The 25,243-nt window shown below is 38.2% G+C and overlaps 1 protein-coding gene across 9 annotated transcripts in view; it reads right to left on the bottom strand.

The window, feature by feature from the left end:
- CCSER1 (coiled-coil serine rich protein 1) overlaps window positions 1-25,243 on the bottom strand; it is a 724,562-nt gene that overhangs the window by 524,140 nt on the left and 175,179 nt on the right. For all 9 annotated transcript variants that reach the window (XM_074589579.1, XM_074589576.1, XM_074589574.1 and 6 more), the window contains one exon: window positions 623-743. In XM_074589579.1, the coding sequence (XP_074445680.1) occupies window positions 623-743 (121 nt within the window). The remainder of the gene's footprint in view (window positions 1-622; window positions 744-25,243) is intronic.

The following is a 25,243-nucleotide window of genomic DNA, read 5'->3' on the forward strand; positions in this document are numbered from 1 at the left end:
GTTGTCATAAAGCATTACCATTATGTTCTTTTTGTTCTCCAAGGACCCAATTGTCAAGAAACAATCATCCTGCCTGGTATGGCAAGATAAATGTTACTACGCGTGCTGTGGTTATGATTCTCATCTATCCAATGCAAGATATCAAATTACAGTCTATTTAATTAAACTGAATTTCTTTGGAAGACCACTACCACGCTTTTGAAAATGTCATTATACCTGATATCGCAGCAGTAAAATAGCCACCAAAAAATACTGAAATATCTCAGAAGAGCAGAGCATTTAGGAATTATGTTCTTTCTAAAAATCAACTACTGACTAGAAAAACTGTGAAGAATGAAAGGACTACTTAAACCAAAAGAATCGCTTATTAAGCCTGTTAAAAAGTCAGTTTCTCAGAGTATAAGTGCCCATTCCTTCTATATACCTCATTACCAAAATCCTTGCAAAAAAAGGTAGGCTAACGAACAAGAGAAGCAGCCTAGCCTCAGGCCAATTTCTGCTTTTGGAAAAAGCCTATGCAACCTCTGATGAGACAGGAGGTGAATATACATATCCACAAGAAAGAACCTGGCCTGATGTTTAAACTGCACTTGTAAGAGATCATGTTATTTGAACAACTCACTGTTTAGACACATCAGGCATTATTGTCTGTTCCTTTTTCCTCGTATCCACTGCCGGCTCTACAGGGGTAAGCACTACAGCAGCACATGAGACTATCGACTGGTATGAGTCTTCCCGGCAAACTGCAAAGATAAAAAATCTCATTGTTAAAGAGTGAACTTGGTTTGTACCTTAAATGTTTAAAATAAAATAGCAAAACAAAAAAACAATCAAGTCATACTGTGATAAAAAAAATGCAAATGATTAATCAGATTCATTATGGTCACCTGCAATGAAAACATCATTGTTTTTCATATTTCCTAAAGTGCTTGCTTGGCACTTTTTTGCCATAGACTGATACTGCCATCATCATTCACTAAGTTTCACATAGCATAAGATCTGATGTAAGTCTGCTCTAGCTCCTTCGTGTGACTAAGTCCTAAAAGGACTCATATTTCCATAAATGACATCAGAATACAATACATTTCTTTTTCCTTTGTCATCAAAAACTGAAAATAAGAGTGGAAATTATGGATTGTTTTCAGGCAAACTTCCCACTTTCAAAATTTTAGACTTTGTAAGAAAATATATTTGAGAATATCTGATTAGTGACTTTTTTGTCTTCAACTGTTACGTCTGACTTGAATCCAAAAAAGGCCGAATCCAAATGGTCCAGAAATGATATCTGATATACTGATCCATGCTTTCCATTATGTATTACTGTGCTGGATGATATGATTTAGATGATATTTAGAGCTAAAAGAATGATCATGTATTTCAGCTGAGCATCTGGCTCAATTAGCACTAATAAATAATACCCAAAAGCTCCTGACCTCCAAACAAGACAACTATATTTGTTAAAAGTTATACATATTCTAAATGGCAAGTGTCATTAGTAATTTAGCACTTAGCAGTCACCACTCCTACTGATTTTGAAGGTATAGATTTCCTTTACAGTCAGAGTGTACCTTTATCTGTCAAATAAAAGCTAGAATTAAGAGTTGGTTGTATTGAACAAAGCACAGGAGCTTCTTATACTATACATTTACAGTACTATTATATATCATATATAAACAAGAAGTGTGGTGACCTATCTTTTAAGCAGAAAGCCACACAGTATTTTAAATGTATAACATACAGAACTATTTTATTGAGTGTACATATGCCAATAACATCGCCTGTAAAAAAAGGATGACCGCTACAAATTCTCAGCAATTCAAAGCCAGAAAGAACCTATTTTACAAGTACATACATTCATGCAAGATTGTGACAGCTGGGAATATCGAACTGTGACATTTATCAATGGAAAACTTGTTTCTGAAGACTTACTTTTCTTCCATCCTCCACAATCACGTGCCTCCTCCTTATTGCCCACAGCCCATGTACCTTTTGTATAGCCTATGCTCCTCTTACAAGAGGAGTAAAATTGGAGCAAAACTCCATCCCTATTGCCTTGACTGGGTCAAGAACAACTAACTGCAGTGTTTTACCCTGAGCGCTCAACTTACATACAGCATGAATTTAGCACACATAAACAAGATACACTGCACGCCCAACGAACGCCCTGGCGCAATAACTGGTGCTTTAAGGCAGCTAGAGAGTAGAATCACAAGTGCCTAGGTTGGAAGGGACCTTTCAGATCATCGAGTCCAACCATCAGCCTAACACTGACAAAATCCATCACTAAACCGTATCTCTAAGCACTATGTCTACCCGTCTTTTAAATACCTCCAGGGATGGTGCCTCAACCACTTCCCTGGTCAGCCTGTTCCAATGCTTAATAACCCTTTCAGTGTAAAAATTTTTCCTAATATCCAGTCTAAACCTCCCTGGCACAACTTGAGGCCGTTTCCTCTAGTCCTATCACCTGTTACTTGGGAGAAGAGACTAACCCCCACCTCTCTACATCCTCCTTTCAGATAGCTGTAGAGCGCAATAAGGTCTCCCCTCAGCCTCCTCTTCTCTAGGCTAAACAACCCCAGCTCCCTCAGCTGCTCCTCATAAGACTTGTAAATTTTAAGTAGCAGAATAGAGTAGATTTTAAGAAACAGGTCAGAACAGGGTTGGATATTTCTACAAACGTCAGAAAAGTGCAAAGGTCTTTTTGTTTTCAGAGCAATTCTGAACCATTCAGCAAGCAACACAAGTGGCCGGAGCACAGGCAGATTCTGGCAGGAAGAAAATCTTTTTGTGAAGTACATGTGATTACATTTAAGAGATGTGCTCTTGATGTTCTCCAGCATTGCTTATGCTTGTATTTTTAAATATTATTGTACACATGGTGCTAAGTGACTAAGACACATAAGACGACCAGTACTGAAACCTTACCTTCATTTTTGTTTGAAACCAGTGCCACTCAAAACTTTGTCACTATCATAGATGGCCATTTCCAAAACATGGTCATACACAAAGAGAACTTACTATATTGCCTACAGGGGTGCAAGTAGGATATACATTATAGCTTCATGCATAATAAGTTAAGGAGGGAACTAATGCAAAATACATTGAAGTAGAGAGACTACATAAGCAAAAAAGAATTTTATGTGATTTTTATCCTGCTATGCTACGTGCAACCAGCAAGCACTAGCAAGGTGCTATTTGGTAGGCACCAAGTAATGTACAAAATAGTATCTTCTCATTGCAACCAGTGACTGAATATGTGCAAGTAAGAACATTTGTGTTTATCTGACTCTTGATTTACAGTCAAAGAATTGTAAAAAGATGAGTTTGTCAAAGGGCGATACTGATATTCAGTACATTAATTTTAACCTGAAATGCTAATAAAAGAGGGAGAGTAAAGGACAAAGCAAATACCTGCTTTTCTTTAAAAGACCTGTGGTACCACTTGAATATCTAGTTATTACTTTAGAATTTGTAAAACATCTGATGACTACGAAAGCATCACAGAGTAGAATTTTCCCTGGATCAGCCACTGTCTAACAGGGAAGTTACAAACAAAGATAAAATAGGAAATCACAATTAACAAAGACGACACTGTCCGTCTCCTACCCTTTACAGAAATTTCACAAATGCATAAAACTGTGAAATTGCTTTTATTTAATAATTAATGCTATATAGGGCTGTATAATCCTGTAATTTACATCTGAAGACAAACCCAGTGGTCAGCCGGTGGTCTGAGCTCACAGAATTTATTATCCTCCCAATCTAGACAGTTATACGCTTTGGTCTGGCTTTTGAAAACCGCTACAATTCCTCCTTTTTATCTCAAGTCTCTGTGCACACAGCCATAAGTCATTATGGGACAGTATAATTAACTAAAATGTCATGAAATAGCAACAGCACAGCAGCAAGTAATTTTCACCTACAGGAATGTATTCTCTTATTATCTGTTCATAACTTGCATTAAAATAATGAGAATGTGCTTGGATGTGGACTCTCAACTTTAACATTAATGGGGATGGGCTCTGTTTTACTTAAGGAAACTGTTTTCATTTTACACTTCAAAGTTCTTTTAAGCGTAGCTTCTTTTTACCCCTTCATTTTTTATGTACGAGTGGCTTACGTTATCCCCCAAAAGCCCATTAGTGCTGTTCACATATCACAGGCTTCATGAATCCAAATCTCTTAGATCCTCAAAATATTACAAACCTCAGAATACCAAACAATTACACTAAGGGACCACACCTTTTAACCATAAATCCTCTCACGTGTCCAATTTGCACTTTAATGGCCAGCAAGCACTTTACAAATTCACTCTCTGCTGCTCATCCAACCAATACACCAACAGCTTGTATACGAAGATCTTACAGGAGACAGTGCTGAAAGCCTTACTGAAGTCATGGTACACAATATCGACTGCTCCAATAAAGAAACCAACAAAGAAATTTTTCCCATCTATCTGCTACATTTTTACAATAGCACACAAACGTTAAGTACATGCTGAAGGTAGAGGTTCATTATCACAGGTGCTGCTGCATACCTTCGGAACTATGGAAAAAACTGTCCAAGGAATCAACATCAGCTAATTTTACACTGCGTGCAGCAATTTCTTTAAGTTTAATAGACTAATATTTAGTATCTCAGAATGTGTTATAGACTGAATACCTTCTGAAAAAATAAGTAATTTGCATATGAGATGGTATTTTTCAGTACCATTGCATCTCCCTTAATCACAATTCAACCATTACATGAACAAGCTAATAACTGCAGTGAAAAAATACAATTGGAGGAACATCTTTACTGTGTATTATCATGAAAGAAACACATTTTTCTTAGCGAAATAAAAGACACTATGTACCAACTACAAGTCATAAAAGAACAACTCTACAGAAAAAGAAAACAAAACTTTCTAACTTCATATAATACTATTATAAGAGATTTGTACTGCTTTTGAAGTTCCATAATTTCTCCCCAGATACTTCAATTTATACTTTAATGATGCATAGAGTTTGTTTTCTTCCATTGGCAAGTGTTTTAAAAGTACCCCATATATTTATCACTAGGAGTGCTGGCTTGGATTTACCCAAGTTGGTTTAAGCAGTTCCAGAACATCATTCAGTATCAAAACAGATCTCTATATCTGGAGAAGAAAAACATTAGCTTTCTTTTTTTCCCCCTTTGCTGTTTCTTTCAAGAGCAATAAGGATGACTAATTAAACAGGTTTCTTCTACTTTGAACCAACCAGTGAAAAATTTTTAATTCCCTAAATAGTAGGACAGTAGGAAGCCTTCAACAGCTACTGAGTATAATGTATCTCTCTGGAGAATAAAAAGATTTTTAAGCTCTAGAGGTGTCATTTACAGTGTCTATTTCAAACACTGTCAATTGTACACTTTTTTCCCCCACTTTTTTTTTTTTTTTTTTAAATAGAGGAGAGAGAAAATCTGGTTAACAACACTCACTATTAGAAAAGTCTCCCTTGACACAAGATGCAAGTGATGGTTAGATGAAATTAGCAGCACGTACTACCTGCTTAGAGAAAACAGAAGGGAAATGTTCATATGCAGTGTGCAATGAAGCATAAGGGATTCATGACACAGGGAGACAAAAACAGTGAAGTATTTCTGGATTTTAAAAAAGCTGGGCACTTACTCTGACAATTCAAAGTATTTACACTTGTGCCTGTAAGGTTTAAAATAATCAGCTCTCATCATTCAAGAGACAGATTGAGTCTGGAAACAACTGCTGTTTTATACCAAAAAACCTTCTGCTTTGGTAAAAAACTAGGCAACCAGCCAGGAGCATGGAAGGTGCTAAGTACTTTCCCCTGTAGGAGACAGGGGACTCAAACAATGTCTGGATCACGAGTATCCAATTGCACATTCCTTTTACCACTGAAAGCCAGAAGATATGTTTTAATTACTCCAGAACAACAATTCTCAGTGCGGGCATTTACATTTTGGCACACTGTTTCCTAAACGCGGCTTTACCATGAGGAGGTTCAGGAAATGAGCCGCCCTCTGAGGCGCTCTCAACAAAAGACAAGGAAGAGCTGTAAGATATGTAACCCACAGGCAGGTTCTTCAAATAGGGCAAACGCGGGAGGATGAAGAACTGTTACACACGAGACAGAGTTTTGTTTAAAAAAAAGAGCAACACAAAAACCAGCCAACCAAAAAGGAATAGAGGACCTACTGTAAATTTCTTCACTAGAGTAGTCTAATTTTGAGGATGAAGGAAGAAAAAGAAACATTTAAAACATGTAACCCAAGCTATTTTCCCAGGAAAGCTGCTGACACTAGAAATAGTTTATAAGAGAGGATCTTGAAATCTAGTCTATTAATTCTGGTATCTCCAGTAAAAACTGAAGTTTATCATCGTGCTAATCCCTTCCTCACCTCACAGATGCCTCCTCTCGTATTCTTGGTCCATTCAGAAGGCTAAATAAATAACCACTGTTCAGACCCATCTCTTTGTCAACTCCAAACATCACCTGCAGGAAACACCTCAGCAAAAACAAGTGTATTATTTCAGTTCCATACCCCCTTTCTCCACCTCAAAAACATAACAAAATGTTTTAATACCTTGTTATTAAACCCTAAAGCCCAAGGAGACTTTCAGTCTCTTTAAAGCAACACAAAAGGTTAAGGCACTTTGGGTGAAAGACATCTACTTAAAAGAAAGCCTAATATTAAAAACTAAAAATAAAAGAAGCCTAATTTTCCTGCTGCTTGATTCTTGATTTGATGATGGTCTTTGGGAAAAGAAGGAGACTAAATGGATCTCTATTTTATTATTAGTTCAACAGTTATTCTAGGGCCTCTTGTCCCTTAGAAACAGCTACATTTCACAATATTGGCCAAATGAATACTTAAGAGAATGAGACTATACGCTTACAGTTCCCAAAGGGTTTGCTGTAATAATTCTGCAATAAAACCACAGGCCCAATTCTTAAACACAGCATAGTCACAATCAGAAATTTTGTAATAGCAACAATTACAAGCCCATTACAGGCAAATGAATTACTTTCCATCAGGTTCTTATGTTTCCTGGCTCTTCTGTAGCATTCAGGAAGGCTGCACACAAGTATCTGCTTTGTGCTATCCACACTGGCACCCAATGGTGAAGGGTACATAACGTGGTGTTAAGCAGGACTCAGGGAATTCTTTTAACACACCAGCAGTTCTGTAGTGATTATCTGCACCCTTGCTTTCGTACCCTAAGTTAGTTTGTTGTTACAAGTCACCTTGATAATATGGTAATAGCCACATGTGAAATTTGGGCCTACTGACTCATACTTTATGTAGAAGAATTTAAACCGTAAGAAGCAGTGAATGCTGCTTCTTTTATTGTTAATGCTTAATAGAACGCTGCCATTAGTGTTGATACTGGATGGAAGGGTAGGCCCTGGTCACCTAAGGACCCTAAGGAGATGGCAAGTGATGGAAACACGTTCATAAAATAATCATATCGATAACAATGACATTGGTGGTCCACTTCTCACACATTTTCTGTTAAATACCGACAGAACAACTGTAGTTTCATCTCCAGGACAAGGCAGCACTTTAATTCCTGTTCAGTCTTCTCAAGCTTCCTCCCGGAGTTTATAAGGGCTTTGCAGGCTTGCTTAACCAGAGGGATTGTGTCTGTACTTACTAATCCTTCATGGATTTTATAAATTTGTTCAGTTACATCTGCACTTGCACAAACTTGTAGCATCCACATCCCGTAGAGTTCAAAGCTGAACTACAGGTTATGTGAAGAAACATGTCAATTAGCCCATCTTAAACTTGCCACCAACTAGTTTGAGTCCCCCAATTTTAGTATTGGAAAAGACAATGTACAATTCCCTCTTCACTTTCCAATCAGGATTTTACAGGTTTCTTCTGGATACTTTGTCAGTTATCTCTCTTACAGATTGAAGAATCTGCACTGGTTCCTGTACAAAACCTGCTCCACATCTCTGGCCACCCTGCTGACCTCTCCACAAAAAAACCACTCCTTGTTGCAGTTCACACAACGATGGATGACTGTAGCAACACCAGGAGAAACTATAACTGCATTCACAGAAAATTTAGTAGGTTAGTATTTCAGCTGTAACTACTGTGCACCTAAAACATTATATCTATTTATGCTTGAGGCTGCATCTAAAATATTTTCCTATTCACAGTGAACTACTTAAAGCAAATATTGTTCCAAGTGACCTACATAGGAGGTGGAAAAAAACCTTTAAAAATAAAAGCATATACCCAGTAGGTAGGTATTGCTTCTCAATATCAAAAAGCATTGTTTTAGTGTTAACATCAGGACTTTTAAAATAACAACTAACTTCCATTAGCTTTTGGCAAAATGCTTGGTCCAGGTGATGTCACAGGCTTGTATTTTTAGCACCGTAGTCTGTGACTTGTTTCGTGACATGGACACAAATAAAAACCACGTGCATAGATGAGGGAAAGGCTGGGATGAAAGACTAATGATCTGAGCCTCTACAATCATGTCTAATTCTGCCAAATTGCAGGAAGTTGAACGGTATACATATCCATTAGAACGAAAAGTAGAGGCTTAGTCATTCTGTCTAGGATGCATGGTAATAATCACCATGTGGTCCAAAGAAGTGCATCGGTTTATTCACAAAGAGGCTTTGAAAATTAACTGGTAAAATTAATTTACCATAGAAAACAACTGCAGGTAGGTTCTTGGGGCAAAGGAGGCTCACCCAGACCTCCTCTGCTGGTAGCACATCTGCCATTCTTGGCCTACACACGAGCCTGAACTCTCGGACCCCTTGGTCCTCCTGGCTTACCAAGGGAGCCACAAAGTGCGAGGCTGCCTGCAAGAGCTCTGGATGGGAAATAAAGAAAAACACCACAGTCCCAGGTGACAGAAGAAAACAGAATAGCCACCAAAACCTCTGCTTTTCCAGTAAGAATGCAAAAGGTATTACTGAAAGTACCAACTTCAGATGGAGGCATAAAGCCACCCCCTGGTAACTGCCATAAGGTACCAGAAACAGGGAAATCCTCATCTCTCCTTCTAAAGGACATGGAGGAAATCCCCATAGGGATTTAAGCAGCCACCTCCTGTTCCCTTTGCAGACAAGAAAAGAATAACAGCTTTAGTTCTGGTTTTGATCACGTTTGGGTTTCTATTTAAGCTTTGTGATGCCTTCAAGAAAAGAAGAGAAACAGGAGTGACTGTGACACTGGCATCTTAAAAGGAGAAATATAAAAAGACCTGCAGGGCATTTCTGTAGGCACAATACAAGCCCCTGAAGGAATGACTACTCTAACAACAATATCCTCGACTGTCATTCACCGCAAGTAAAACTGTCAAAACTCAATAGCAAGCGTTTTCAGGAGCATAGTCTCTTGACTTCAACTATTATTCTTGGCCTAGCTGAAATAAAGACTGACAGGCAAGCAAGATTAATTTATTGTTGTTTGTATTGAATGGTTGTAGTCACAAGAAATTAATTTAAACAATTAGTACACAGATAAACCTCCAAAAACACGGTTTCCCAAGAGAAATTGCTAAATAAAATCACAACGTCAGCTCTCCTTGCAGTTTCTAACAACAAAAGCTCGCCAGGAAAATTATGTGAGGTATTTTTGTTTTGCAAGAGTACGAGGCTATTTGGCTTTCTATTATAACCATACTGGCATTCGCTAGCAGGAGCACAAGGTATAGCTGCCAGTAGAGCTGTACGTCTTCTCAGTCACAGAATGACAGCCTTTGTCAACCTCAGTGACAAGCAGCCCGGTGAGCAGTCCCTACAGCAGCACATTTGTCATAGCTATTCCTGACTCATTCCTTCTTTCGCAGAAGTCACTCATATACCATGTATTAGAAATTTACACCAGACATATTTGAGGGAGTTTTGCTGTCATTGTTTTCATTTAGTGATTAAACCATCTCCAACTCCAGAACGTTGCTCTGTCCAGAGTGGTTACACACCTTTCTTGGGCTAAGGGGCAGTCTGGTCCCCATGCTCATACAGGATCCTGTGGTAAGACAACGCAAATGTCTCTGCAATCACTTAATCTCGCATATGAGCACTCCAGCTGACTGCCTCAGTGCATCTGCAAAGCAATGGAGAAATGAGGAAAGTGCGTAGAGCATCACCCACAGTCTCATCATTCCATTGTCCAGCAGCAAAGCAACAGGCCAGAAGCATTAAGATCATCTATTGATATACCTCTGAACCAAGAGTGGAAATGGAGAGACTTTAAGAAATAGCAGGTTAAATCCTGGGATGAGACAGAATACACCACACCTTCCTCCTGCAGGCATCTATGGCTTAGGCACCAGCTAAACCTGTGTGTGAAAGAAAAGCACTTGTACGTTCGCAGGATTGGAAAGTGAAGGCTCTTTACTGATATGTTGTGCCAGCAAGCAAAAGATGGACTCCAGAAGACAAGCAGAATAAGAATTTCCTAGGCTGCTCATACAGCTTTTCATGCAACACCAGGGAAATGGTGTTCATAAATTGGCTAGGTGACAAGAAAGTTTTATTGCATTTGTGTGGCAAGGTTTTGGTAGCAGGGGAGGCTACAGGGGCAGCTTCTTTGAGAAGCTGCTAGAAGCTTCCTCTGTGTCCAACAGAGCCGCTGGCCAAGGCTAAACCCATCAGTGACGGTGGTAGTGCCTCTGTCATACCATATATTGAGAAGGGGAAAAAACTGCTGCACAACAGCAGTCAGTAGAGGGGAGTGACAAACAACTGTGCAGACACCAAGGTCAGTGAAGGAGATGGGGGAGTGACAGAGGGGCTTGGTGGGCACCTGGTGGCCAGCCAAGGTCAACCCACCACAAAAGGTCAATGGCAACTGTGGAAAGAGAATGGTATGAAGTCTCCTGTGGCACGAAGAAAACTGGGAAGCAGAATATGACTGCCTGTTTGTCATGCCTGCCCATCTACATGGCTTGCAGATTTTGCTATGCTTTGTGTTTGTCGCATATAATTTACTAGATTTCAAGGCCAAATGAAACTATTGTAGTCATCTGATCTGACATGTGGTTAAGGTACATGCTGTGGTTCTTCCAAAAGTTCAATATTACAGTCTTGATGAAAAACTTTGAAGAGCAGAGGTCAGTGCTATGCCAGCTTCGTAAATGATCTGCTGAGTTCTCCCAATTAATGGTCAAAATAACAGCATAATTTTTCCAATTGATTTTCAGAAGTACAGACCACTAGCCAAACATCTATGCTGGAGATAAAACATATTCCAAATGAAATATAAGCATCTGGCTAAAAAGAAATAAAGCAATTGACCAATACACTGATGCCTTTTCACACTTCCTCTAAAAATTTCCTGTATTTTTAAAAAATCACTAAGGCTTGAAATCTAACCAAGTTTTGAGGGCAATATATTTTACTTTAAAGACAAATAAATTGAAATAAGAACAGATTATGCTTGGCAAAAAGGGTCAGGGCCAAAATGACTGGCAGGTCAGCAAGTTCAGTGGTCTTGAAGAGCCATTAAACTGGATCATTCTAACAAACAGCATTTGAATGGAGCCCAGTGCAGGACTATACCCCTAGAAACAAGGAATGCAGACTTTCACTACACCTCTGAGGTGGAGTTTTGGTTCACAGCAAACCAGCAACATAACGTGCTACCTCTGCAAAAATGTCCAATACAAGCCTTAGCTGTACAAATATGGAATTGGTGACTTTAAAGTCACCAATTTAAAGTCAGGCTCAACTCAGCTACCATCTCACCTTGTCGAAAAGACGACTGAAGGGTGCATTCATTATGCTGTATGTGATCCTGTATGGAAGAAAATCCCAGACCTCCCCAAACAAGCAGAGAAAGGTATTAGAGAAGGCAAACTGTACCTTTAAGAGCAATTAAACTATTGGGGGAAAAAAAAACCCAAACATAAAAATGGTGGCTGTCTCTCTTTAGACATGTTTAAAATTAAGACCAATACCTTTCTGAAAGATGTGTTAGTCAAATATATATTTTAAGGTTCATTACAAGCATAACTATGCAGAGTATAATCACTTTGCTATTTAGGAGACCACACAATGAATTGAGACCTCTATCTAACTGTGAAAGTCACAAAAGTTGGTTGCTCCAGGTTACAGTACAAGGGTGCAACATAGATGCTTCAGTTATCCTGACCTGTAAACCCTGCTTTTAATTATACGAGCGGTCATGGCAAACCAAATAACATTATCATTTATAGAGGTATTTTGGAGGCTGTTTTCCATAGAAAGTTATCTAACTCATTTTCCTCTGCCTGTAATTTTCAAATCCGATATTGACATTTACATTGCAGCCCCACAGAGCTCAATGGAATGAAAGAAGAATCACGTATCAGAAAATTAGATATAAAAAACATGGCTTTAATTTCTTCCAAAAGTATTTTCCTCTGCATTGGTCATAACTCTGCACGCTTCAAGCTCGTTAAACATCAGAAAACTTATCAATGAGAAGTAATTCACATTCCTATCATGAATCAAATAAAAACCTAACTTGCAAAGAAATTGAGTTGCTTCTCTTCTTGTTTCATGGTACGCATGAAGTTCTTCACAGAACTCGGTGATACAAACCTATGAACCAATGAAACACCTAAAATCAAGCCATTACAAAGTCATCAGGGTCTGTTCAGATTCTACCAGTCATAACAACTGCAAAGCAAAGAATGAATAAATAAGTCACTTTTCTTTTATTAGCAACCAACGATTCGGAGACTAGATAATAAGAAAATATACATTTGCATACTTTCCCTCAACCTGGATTTCAGCACCCTTCCTCTAGTTTTGGTTCTAAAAAGGAAAGAGTGCCATTTAGTGGTCAGGTAGATTTACTGCACCTTTTGAACTGAATGCAATACTGCACACTGGAAACACTAGTAAGAAAACTGCAAATGCGGAACGATGGGATGGTTATTAATACTGTGGTTTTTACTTGATGAAATATTGTAAATGTTTTTTGGAGGGGGAAGGATGATGTTTCATTTAAAGCATGATTTGGAACCTGCACTGAATCTGTTTGTGCCTCATCTCCCCTGGTAGCAAAGAACTACATGCCCCTTCTCTTGGACTCCGCCGGACGATAATCTAGGCTATAAATTTTCTGAATACAGAAGAGGATATATGGAAATCCTATAGGTCCTGTAGGTGCTGGCAGGAAGATAACTCAAAAACGTGTTCCAGTGAATAAGTAATTATGTTCTAATGCAACAGAAGATGCAGAGGAAATCAGAGTAAAACACCCATTACTGATTTTCACAGAATAACTCGCAAGCTGAAGATAAAAAGTAAATGGCCAAATTCACCTAGAGTTTTCTTTGGATTCATCACAACCTCACAGTTTCTGAACCCAAGGTGAACTGGTTAAATAGAAGCAAAAAGATGAAAGCTCAATTCTCAAATCATACCATTTGTCAAAGCAGATGAAGAATGTTCATGAATATGGAAGGCTGGTTGTGCATCTGCGAATCCAGCAGAATCTGGCCTAATGACTATTTAAATAGTGAGAACACATTCACAGCCCCACATTCTATCTTCCCTTGGGAAATCTTTGATCTTTACCTTCAGATGCCATGCCAGAGGCATCTGAGGAACCAGTCAAGTACAACAGATCCTTTTGTGAGTCAGTGGAGTGCAAATGAACCAGATTTCTAGAGATACCAAAAAATGAAGATAAACCACTTTTTTCTAACCCACAGTGATTTTGGAGACATCTTTTACTTACAACTAAATACGAGGGAGGCTGGCCTTGTATAACATCAGCCATATCAGTCAGTGCCCGCTGCTTGTTTCCAAGGGACACTACTTCCCTTTACTACGTATTTAAGTAGCTTGCTCCTAAAAGATGGCACACGCAAACTCCACATGCACACAAAAACACAGGCTCTAGAAAAACTGTAACCTACATAGAGAAGCTGGAGAATTTAGCTCCCGAGTTTCTGAAATATCGCGCATGTAATGGCAGTGCTCCATTCTCATCCAAATGTCAACAGCCATCACCTCCACAACCTAATTTAAAATCCTAGCACTCACTGGAAAGAGTCCCACTAACTTCAAGAGCACTCTAGACACCAGGGTGCAAAGGTTATCCCTGTGTCTTCAAAGGGAGGGTGACTAATGTGATCTATAGTATGCGGAGCATTTACTTGCATTTTGGAGTGCATGACCACCAATTCTGGCACCTCCTTCTGGCTAGTTCTCTAAACCGCTGTGTATAAGAAGGTAATTTACTTCACTCTCTAGTGAACAATTATGCTCTTAGCTGATTGGAATTTAAGAGCAGGCCTAAGATTAACACTTGACATTTGTTGAAAGCCCTCCAATTTAAAAAACAAGAATTATTTGGAAGTTACCCAATATTTTAAATATCATATGTATTAATCAAAATAAGACTTCACTTCTGATAATCTTAAATATGAATGTTATGTACTGCATTTAATCTACAGTTAAGATAGTATTCAAAATATAGATTCGAAAAATTGAAGGAAACATACTTAATACATCATCCTCCTTAAAAATATCTTTTGTAATTGTTCTATATAATTAATTTGTGTTCATCAGTTTGATGTTTGAACTAGCTAGATGCTTTACACACCCAATAGCATAAAAAAGCTGGAAAATCAGCCATCCAAAGTAACATTACTGTATTTGAAAGAGTACCTCCTGTTTCAGACCAAATTTAGTTGTATAGCTCTGCAATAAATTTATATATAGCACCAGTCAGGTGCGAGACGCCATACAAAAATGTGCTAAAGTGACTGTGCTTAGGCCATCAGCACCCACGTAGATTTAAGAAGCAGGCAATGCATTTTCTACTCAACAAAGATTTCTCACTGTATGCTTTTAGTTTTCTCTCATATGTTCACTTTCTCTCTGTTAGTTTTGGTTTCAGAGGTACTGACTAGTGTAACAATATAAAACATAAAAAATACTGTTATGAGATAGCTGCCATCCCCTGGGATTAAACACTTGACCAAGGTTTCATCCGACCACCATTCCCTGTCTGCCTCTGTACAACTGTACAAGCCATGTGGATAGCAATGATTATACACAGAACTGCTACCCACAGATGAGAAATGCTATGAAAGAGCAATATATTAAAATTTGATATTGATACTACTTCTGAATTCTAAGCATCTATTTTGATTTTTAGATCTACTAATGGGTTTGTTGCTGAAATGTGTTTTTAATATGAAGTAATATACTAAACATTTTGCAACCTGCCAATGCGGAGTCAGCAGGGAGACTGTTCAATCTAACTAGCAAATGATTCCCAGAGCTGTACTGTCAGTATTAACGATGTCAGGCCACAAACATGAAAGAAAGGAATGATTGCTTACTTTACAGAACAGGAAGCAAAGATTGCACAGTAAGGTAAGGTTCACTGCAGGTTCAGATAGGATACACATAGCCCCCCGTGCCTCCCAAGGAAGGTCAAGAATGACAAAGACCTGCGCTCCCCTCCTCAGTCCCTTGAAATTCTAAGATGTAACAAGTAGCTGAAGACTGAAAAGTTTGAGAGTCAGGATAACTGTGGGATCAAGGTTGATCATGAAAATCTCAAAGATATACATTTACTGTGGGGTACATGAAACTTTCCTTCCTTAGATAACTATTTTAACTGTTTTATTTATAAAAAAAAAAAAAAAAGAAGCCAATGAGACTTGTCTTTTCAGGACAGCGGAAGTCAGGATTTCTGGCTATATCAGTCAGAAATAACAGCCCTCAACTTGCTGTCTGACCTAGCAGCTAAAACCTCAGGGGCAGAAAGTTTTCACCAGCTCTGTGCATCACGCTTCTGTTGCTCTTTGCAATTTTCTGATGTTGCCATAGTTCTGAAGGAGCCAGAGAAGGCAGCTTGTCTTCTAGTTGCAAGAACACGTTGAGAGCAAGAGAAATGTTAGTAAACCAGAAGGAAACGGTGAGATAACGTACAGTCTCTACTTCAGTACTCTTTGTACAGAAACAGCTTAATGTTAAAACCATCCAGTTATGCCTCTAAATAATAAGTAAACGCATTAAAAAGGTGTATACAAAGTGTATCAAAAGTAAAACCTTATGTAAAGTCCAGGATACAGCTTAATTAAAAGGATGTAACATGAAGATGTGGAGCCTGCTGTGGAGGTTAGCAGGATTGAGATCCTTCTGCTGATGTACATAGGGCTGTACAGCCAATTACCGCATGCATTAGCTCTGGAACATCTAATTTGTCGTGAATATAAAGAGAATGAAGAAATATTTCTAAATAAACTAATCAAAACCAGTTTGAAGTTCAGCACATAGCAAGGTATTAGGCAATCTCCTGGTTCTACTTTGCTGACACATGGAAAATAAGGGAAGTAACAACCATTTTTGGTTTTATGGTTTTTCATACGACAGTGAAACATCACCAGAAATGTTTGTGGGACAAATCACAACTACTAAAAATAATGCGGACACAGATATTTGGAGGACACTTGCACAGTCATACCTGTGCATCCCCAGTACCATGTGCCATCAGCTTTACAGTTAAGTAAACTGGCAAGCTGCAAAACATCAGTCGTGATGGGAAGCTTCAGCCACTTCTTTCCTTTTAGCCCGCATTTCTGTATATGCAAGCAGGAGACATTCAATTCCTGCCGCTTCTCTCTCTTTCTACTAACCAGATGATCTTTCCCCTCCCAGTTACAGAGTGTATCTGCTCTTACTTTTTAGGGAAACGTGACTGGCTGTTTAAAACAAATTTTCTGATTTTTCAGAAACAACAAACAACAACAAACAACAAAGGCAAGGGCTGAAATAAATTTGGATGGAATATCTTAGAAATATTTCTATAGGGAAAATAAAAGTACTTCCTACATTACAAGCTCTTTTTGCAGGTAAACTATTACCGTGCTGTTAAACGGGTATTTCACAGTTTTGACTATGGAGCTGCATTCCCTTGAGAGGTATTTTCACAGTTTAGTTACTATTATTACAATGTGAGAACCCTGAAGTCCAATATAATAGAAATTACCCTTGCATACAATTTGCAGGAATGCTTTGTCATGTATGTAAATTAGTAATGCTATTAGGATGGGAATATTCAACAACAGTAGTCAACTTTAAAAATTTCACATAGTAAAATTTACATTAACACAGCACTAACTTTGCATTTTTAAGAACCTAGTAATCAGTGATGAAGTAGTAAGCAATCCACTTAAGTGGCTTACACTTCGTATTAAGGTGCACATTCAAGTGGGCAGTTATTCCAGAAAGCTTCAGTTTCCAGTCAAAACAAGTGCAAAAACTTACTAATATTAGTAAGGAAAAAAGCACACAGAACATGCATGCACTGCATTTTATACGCTGAATAAGAACAGGCAAGCAAATGCTCATTTCTGTGGAGTGCTGTGGACTACTTTTCTGTGTGAACATGAAGAAAAGTTTATAAAAGCACAAAAAAAAAGGTTTAGCCATTTGTTTTCCAAATGCCTTTGAAATTCATCCAATATTCAGTTAAGTCATAAACTAGCTCTCAGGCCCCATATCTAATCAGCAAAGTTAGTGCTAATGTCAAAAAGCATTTTGATTCACTACGAAGAAAAAAAAACCAGACATGATCACACCTTAAATTTTAATTCTTTTTCTAATCTTTTAAATGTCTAAATTTCTTACGGGCTTCAGATATGTACCATTGCCTCCCTGATACAGAGTGCAGGTACCATGGAGACCTTACACTAAAAAAATGCCTCAGAGTCTAGCAAAGGCATAAGTGGGGCCGTGACCCTGGTATATAATGGGAACGGTGCCAGAGGTATGCTTTGTAGAAGAATTTGCTGTTTAAGAATCTGATTAACCTTTATTAATTAGGTACTGGATAGAGGGGGATTACCATTCAACTTCTCAGCAGCTTGTGTTGATTTACAACGATATGACTAAAACTGTAGTTGTTCTAAACACAACACTCTTTTTGGATTTTGTTTTCAATGGCGTGGCTTTTTAGGGATACTGATAAACATTCACTTAAAAAATACAGCCTCTATAGACACAGTTTCCTTGTTACCAGGTTGCTAATTACTGATAAAATTAACAGTATCACATGAGATTTTAAAATAATTACATAACATGTGGGTAAAGATTAAACGTACTGACATATAAGCAAATAAACACAATGAGAATTATTCTGCCCGAAAGACCCTCTTCGTGGTCCAGCGTCACAGCTCAAGCCCACAAACCATCCCATCAACATGTTTTGGACTTTGACGGCTTCAGGTACATGCAAACAACCATTTTGCTGGAGGGACTGGTGGGAGGTGGGGATGAGGGTACAGAAGATAGGATACAATTTCTCCACATTTTGCAATACATCAGATAATTGAACCATACAAGTTTTCCCTAACACTTAAGAACACAAGCAGGGCACAGAATGCTATATGAGGGGTCAGTTTGGCCTTTTGTGCTGTTACATTCTTTGTGGTTTTGAGTACAGAAGTTTTGAGCACATGGCGTATTATAAAGGAAATACATTAAGTTCTGCAAGATCTGTTCTACAAAAAGATGAGTTTCTCTTCTCTGTTGCTAAGGTCTCCTAGGTAAAGACAGGAAAATGGATGAGAACAGACACAGTTCTAAACCAGAACAGAAATTCCCAGGTTACAATGTTATTCTGGCCTTTTTAGTATAGTATCTATATATAGGAATTCTCTGTACTTACAAAACAATTCTTATGAAATGAATTATCACCTCTTTATTGAATTATTTAGATATCTAACTCCTTACTATCCCAAACGTAGGTAGACTACACTCAGAGGTACAGTAAGAAATTAAATAATTAAAAATTCCCAACTTCTACCAAAGCATACTTCTACAGTAATTTTTCCTTGTGGCCTTAATTCACATATTTCAAGCACTTCACAGCCGCTGAATTGCTGCTTTCCTTAATTCACATATTCCATTAAGGTACTTTATAGCCACTGAATCACTGCTCTCCTTTATATCTTCATATTTTCAATCAATGCTTGTAGTTGAAATTCTGTATTTGCAGGATTGTAAAAGCATATTCCTTTATAAAGTGAAAAAAAAAAAGTTTTCAAATAGTATTTTAAGATCTAAGGATTTTTGAAGGCACCTAAGCATACAAGATATCACAATTAAAGTGAAAGTGCATTTTGAGCGAACCTCAAAATAACCTCTCTCAGACAAAACTGGAGTGCAGATGAAGAGACTAGACATCAGCATTCATAAATCCATCACTGATATCTGCTTACTGGAGTTTTGCTGTAAGTGCATTGTGCGCATGTTTTCTCAATTCTGGCCTTCCATTTTGCCCATCATGTGAAAGGTAAACCTAAGGCCCAAGTTTTTAACACAGGTGTGCACGTTGCTTTGCTTAGTCTGTAGGGCTTAACTAAACCAAGCTTTAGTAGATCCAAAAGTTTTAACAACTACGAAAGACAACACCTAGCTCTTCTTGCACTTTGGTCTTATTTCAACAGTCCATCAGCCTCCTGGGAGCTTGTGTCTCATTGAAAGTCAAAGGAAGAACCCCACGTAACCAAGTGCTTTTATAAAATATGACTTGTGCTCTGAGGTCAGTTGGGTCTTGCAATGCAAAGCACAATACCTTTAAAAACCAAGACACAGACCCTTAGCTAAGGAAACCTAGGCTAACTCAAATTGAGCGCTAACATCTTACATATATGTATAGTTTGACGTGGCTGTTTAATCAGTCCTCTTGGTAGCTTGGGAATACAAGCAGCATAAAGCATTCATGTACAAGAAACAGAAATAGCCCATCTAGCTAGCTAAAGCAGATACATACAATAATGTAGTCACTGTACAAAATCGATGCCTCTTCACAGACATATAAAATCATAGAGGGGGCTCACTCTTGCTTTCAGTGATCCTTTTAGTACTAAGAGTTTTGTGGAGTTAACGTTAATTTGAATTTTAAGTAACACCCTCTGAAGCCACCACTTATTACCCGGCTCTGTAAAGGACAGTTAACACCTTAAAATGCTACAGCATTAATTATGTATATAAATCACCACACAAAGGACACACAGTTAATTTTAACCATTAATTAATTGTTTGCTGTTTTCATTACAAAGACTCAAGGCTTAATTAAGTACCACAGGAACAGTCTTTCATGTTTTCTGACAGACACTGTCATAGATGAAAGTGTTCAGAGACTTTCTTCCTCCTCCCAATTAGGCTTACGTCCTCTACAGCCAGCCTACCAATTCAAGGCTCTATAACAAAGCATATTAAGAAACACCACACAGCGATATGCACGACAGAACTAGCTACCTGCAGGTGACCACGTACCCCCAGAGCTCTTCCCTTAAGGCCTCTGAGACCCACTCAAACAACTGAACACTGTCGTAACACTGTTTATGCTGCACATAGCAGAGCTACATCGCTTATCTTCCAGCTTCTCTGAAATTTTAGAGACTATCAGAGAGTATTACACAGTTGAGGCTGCTGTTACTGTTAAAATTCCTTGATTTTGGAGACCTATGCGCTGCCAGAAACCCACCCTGCACACCCTGTTCAGGTAACACATTGAAAGACATTGCAAAACTTCTTTTGCTGAAGAGTAAAGGACAAACTGTGGAGATAGCCATATAAGAAAAGCAGCTCCCACAACAGGAGTAGTAATTAATTCAAAATAAAACAGTGAGGCACTGTTAAACCAAGGTAAGAGTGTGTCCATGTACGACAGCAGTTATGCTCCACGGGTTTCTAAACCAATACGCTTAAGCTGGTACAATTTGTCATACAAGCACTATGATAAAGCCTTAGATAAAACTTTTGCCTTCTAACCAGAAACTTCACATAAGCAGTTAATAGATACAACTCTCTTGCTCTGGATATCTGGAAGGAATCTTACATCACTGTTTTGCCATTAGCCCTGGAAGACTGCTGAAGTTTCTTACCTTTCACATACTCATCTGGGATTTCCACCTTCGTGGCAAACGCAGGAGTCTAAGCTTTTCTGCAACCCTCATATGGTCAATTGAGTTCTGTTGTTATTTATTTTGCGTGTAAATACGGAACACTTTGGGAAATACACTTCATTTAATGACAGCAAGGCTGAGAAAGAACTAGTTGTCTTTTACAAGCAACATGAGCGCCAAAACCAAACTACTGAAACTGGTACTCGAAGTCTGTATTTAGGCACCAGTAAGCATTCATGGATGGTCGAACACAGAAAAGCAAGGAGTAAGAGAGAGTAAGAGCTCATCTCCAAGAAAAAATGCAAACCTAACTGACCAAAGCGAAACCATTCACCTTCTCTGGGAGTTCTATTTAAACACCAAAAGATATAATAATATTTGTATCATTTTGGGGACTGGTCCATGTATTTACCGAAAGCATCATCTCAGCGTGATGTCGTATGGGAGAGCCTCATGAGGCCCTGCATTTATTCTCAAAATTATTCTGGAGCAAATATGCTCCCTTCGTTACTAAAACCTTTTTAGTTTCCCTCGTGGCAACATCAGAATGCTTAATGTAGCCCCTGGGTTTCTTTTTAGGCTAATGAATCATTGCTAATAAAAATCAGACACAGCTCACAGTGCTGTTGATTGAAAAACCTGTCAATTAAGACCAAGAAAAGAAAAACAGTTGACTTCCTCATTTTCACAATCTTCGCTCCACTAATGAAGTAAAAGATCAAACAAAATTTTTTAAGTCTGGACATTTAGTTTTGTAAGAAAGTGTGCAGATTTGAATCAGAAAGTGCAGTAGAAGCTAACTTACTAAATAAGATGGTATTTACCTGAATGTTTTCCTGCTGCAATGAAGAAACCATATTGTTTCACAGTAGTCATGAAGGAAAACAAATACAATGTGGTAATTGCTTGTATTTATAGCTCTGTATGTATTAAGAGACTGAACGAAATCTCTGTGGCAATGAGGTTTAAACTGTCAGTTGATTAGTAATATGGCAGTTTCAATATCATCTCTTTTACATCACTTAAAGAACAGTTTAAATAATAATGTTGCCTAGATCAGAGAAAAAAAAAAACATTTCTGATTTGTTACCCACATCAGGAGGAAAAAAAAAAAGAAAAAAATTGCATCTCTGATCAGCATCTGCTAAGTCTAAAATAAGTGTCTGTTACAGAAAATCATAAAAATATGATTTTGATTAAGAATCAGGGTCACAGAGGTAAGAAACACAACAGTGGAAGTCTAGGCACATCTGTTCAATTCCCTCCCCTCAGCTCCTATTCTTCCTCTGCATCACTTCAGGCATCACTCAGATCTCTGAATGCTAGGTACGAATCAAAATAAGGAAAAAGCTGAAACGTAGAAAGCTCTCAAGGCAACTGGCCGCAGTCTCATAACTGAGATAATAGGAAACATACTGTAGGAAACATCCTCTGCTGGCAGGAAAAATAAAGAAGAAAAACAAACAAAAAAGAACAGGCCAGATGAGGTAATTAGCTCTTTCCATCTGCAACTTCTGTGTTATCCAGCCCTTCTAGGTGAACTGAACGCTTCTGGTGAAGTGATTAGCAGTGAAAGAGGTAAAGCTGGCATGTAAAATTTCAACAGTAAGCTTTAGGGTTATTTGCCTACTGCTGTCAACGGGTAGTTTATACTAGTTGGAGCAATCATGACAAATTCTTTTTCAAATACATTGGCTTTCACCGCAGGTATTTGGAAACAACCCAGTAAAATGAGGCTTGTTAGGCATAGCTGGAGATTGAGTTTATCTCATATTTAGGAAGTCATCTCTATAGCTGTAGAAGTTAGCAACTTAATTTGCTTTGAATTTAAAAATTAAAATTAATGGCAGCAAAAGAAAACAATTTTCAGCTCAATTTCAGCATAATGAACAGGAGCTGCATACATAAACAACAAAAGCAGTCTGCATTTTAAGATTACATAGTGAACTTGATTCTCCAGCACTTCTTGAAATGGAATTCCCATTTCAGTCAATTACAGACTGTTTACTCCATTGCTTTTTGAGTCTTCAAACACCACTGGGTTTAATTAATTAAACAAATAAACAACAGTTTGATTAATCAAGTGCACACAAAAGCCATTGAAAAATCAGGATCAAGGAAACCTTCCCAGCAGCTTCAAGAAGCTTTGCCATCAGGCACTGCAAGACCACATCAATAATGGTCTACCAGGAAAAGAAATAAAAGACAAAAAAAGAGAACTGAGATTCTGCAGATATGTTCACTCTTGTAACTACAGCTTTACCACAGAACCTAACAGGCATCTAGCACTTCTCAAATACCACCCGGTTGCTTTTGCAAAACACAGCTTGAGCCCTTAATCTGTTTTAAGAAGCCAAGAGAGAATCCCTAACAACAGTAGGATTCATGTCAGCAGGCATCTACACATGGGTTGGTTGTTTAGGCTCCTTTATAGCCCATGCAGAGAAATGGGTGCATCTGAAGTATGACTCATCTGACATACTCTGCATGCCTGTGCCATGACAAGCCCTGGTGCTCACCAGCCACCGAGTGCAGAAGAGTCCTTGAAGGCTAGTTCAAAAGTAGATGTCTAAAATTTAGCAATACGAACTTCAGTCTTGGGCAGTGACAGAGAGAAAAGGGGAGAGAGATTGTAAAAAATAGCAGTCTGAGGGTTGCCTTCACTCATGCTCTAAGAACAGTGAGAGACATTGTAGGAAAAAGTGATATCTCTCTGGACATCAACCTAGACACTCAAAACGCCTGCTGATAATACTAACCAAGGACAGCAGTTAAAGAAAGGTCTTTAGTCCTAGGGACTTAATTTCTGCCTGGATACTTAGCCAAAGAAACCAAAGATTGGGTGAATAGCACCAACAGCTTACATGGGATAGCTTGAACAATCACCGCTATCAGTCTGCCCATGCAGAAAAATATCTGGGCAGCTCTTAAATCATCTCCTGAACCACGTTTTAAGGCGTATTGCCATTGATCTTGATTTGTCTTAAAATGACAAGCTGTAAACTGCAGAGGTTCAGGAACTAATTCACTAACAGCTCAGATATCTGGGCAGAAGGCACAGGCTTACTAACAGGACAATTCTCAGTATTAAATAAATCATAGAGTCATGATTCTAAGTAGTTAGCAACAGTAGAACATATAGACAAAGGCATGTTTCCATGCCCTTCGAAGTCTTCAAATATGAGAAATTCCTGCAAGTCATATGCACAACCAAGGCAGACCCTATGTGGGCAGATACATGAAGAAAAACCAAACTGATGCGTCTCTAGTAGAAGGAAGACTGCAATTACACATGACCAAAAAACAATCCGAGATAATTTAAAAATGCTGAATAGAACTCATGGTGTAAGAGTGACATGGAAGAAAAACCAAATAAAAACCTCTCAAAATTACAGTTCACCTAAACAACTGACACTAATTATGACAATGACATGAAACTACAATGCATGAAGAAATATTCATCCTACAAAAACGTTTCACATTAATATAATTAGGCCGCATTCATATATCAATAATTGACAACGCTTATTTCTTCCAGCTAAGTGGTTTTAAATAACTATGAAATACAAGGAATGTAGGTTACTATGGTGATCAGTATAATTCAGGAATAATTGGTTTATATTTTAAACAAACACATTTGATTCTTCAACCTGAGGCTCAGAAAACATTTAGTAGCCACTTTGAACTTCAGTTTTCCTGCTTAAAGCCCATAATGTACTGAGGAAACTAAGACCCTCTCAAAGTGAATAATGCATGAAAATCATGATGCTGAACTACGTGTAAACCCATAGCAATCTGCCTTTGATTTCTGTTGACTGATAATATTTGAAACCGAAAAAGAATCACACAATTTGCCTGTAAATTGATATGACTACATTGAACTGATCAATTTTCAGGCATGGTATTCCAGGGTGCGATCTCCCCATCATGACACAGACCACGTTAGGACAGACCAGTGTTTAGATGCAAAACCAGTGGAAGAGCAGGAAACACCTGTGACTTAGGGGTTGGTTCTGTTGCCTTGACAAGGACCCTGGCTCCCTGTCCCAATATTGGATAAGGCAATACAGTGCCTTTTCACAGTTACAGCACAGAAAGGCAGATGCTTAGTTCATTAACATAACTAAGCCCAACACTACTGAGTTTCTTCCAGAACTGAAGTGATTTATACTGGCTCATAAAAATCTATGTTTGTTGTCTGGATGAAAGATGTCAAAATATTTTTCACACAAGTAGGGATGGTCAATTATGTGTTCCTTCTAGTTTTGAAAGAAGGTTTTTTTCCAATTCTGCAAATAAACAGATGTTAGCAATATCATAATTAATAATTTATATAACAGA

This window comes from Larus michahellis, chromosome 5 (genome assembly GCF_964199755.1).
Source record: "Larus michahellis chromosome 5, bLarMic1.1, whole genome shotgun sequence".
NCBI classification, from domain to species: Eukaryota; Metazoa; Chordata; class Aves; order Charadriiformes; family Laridae; genus Larus; species Larus michahellis.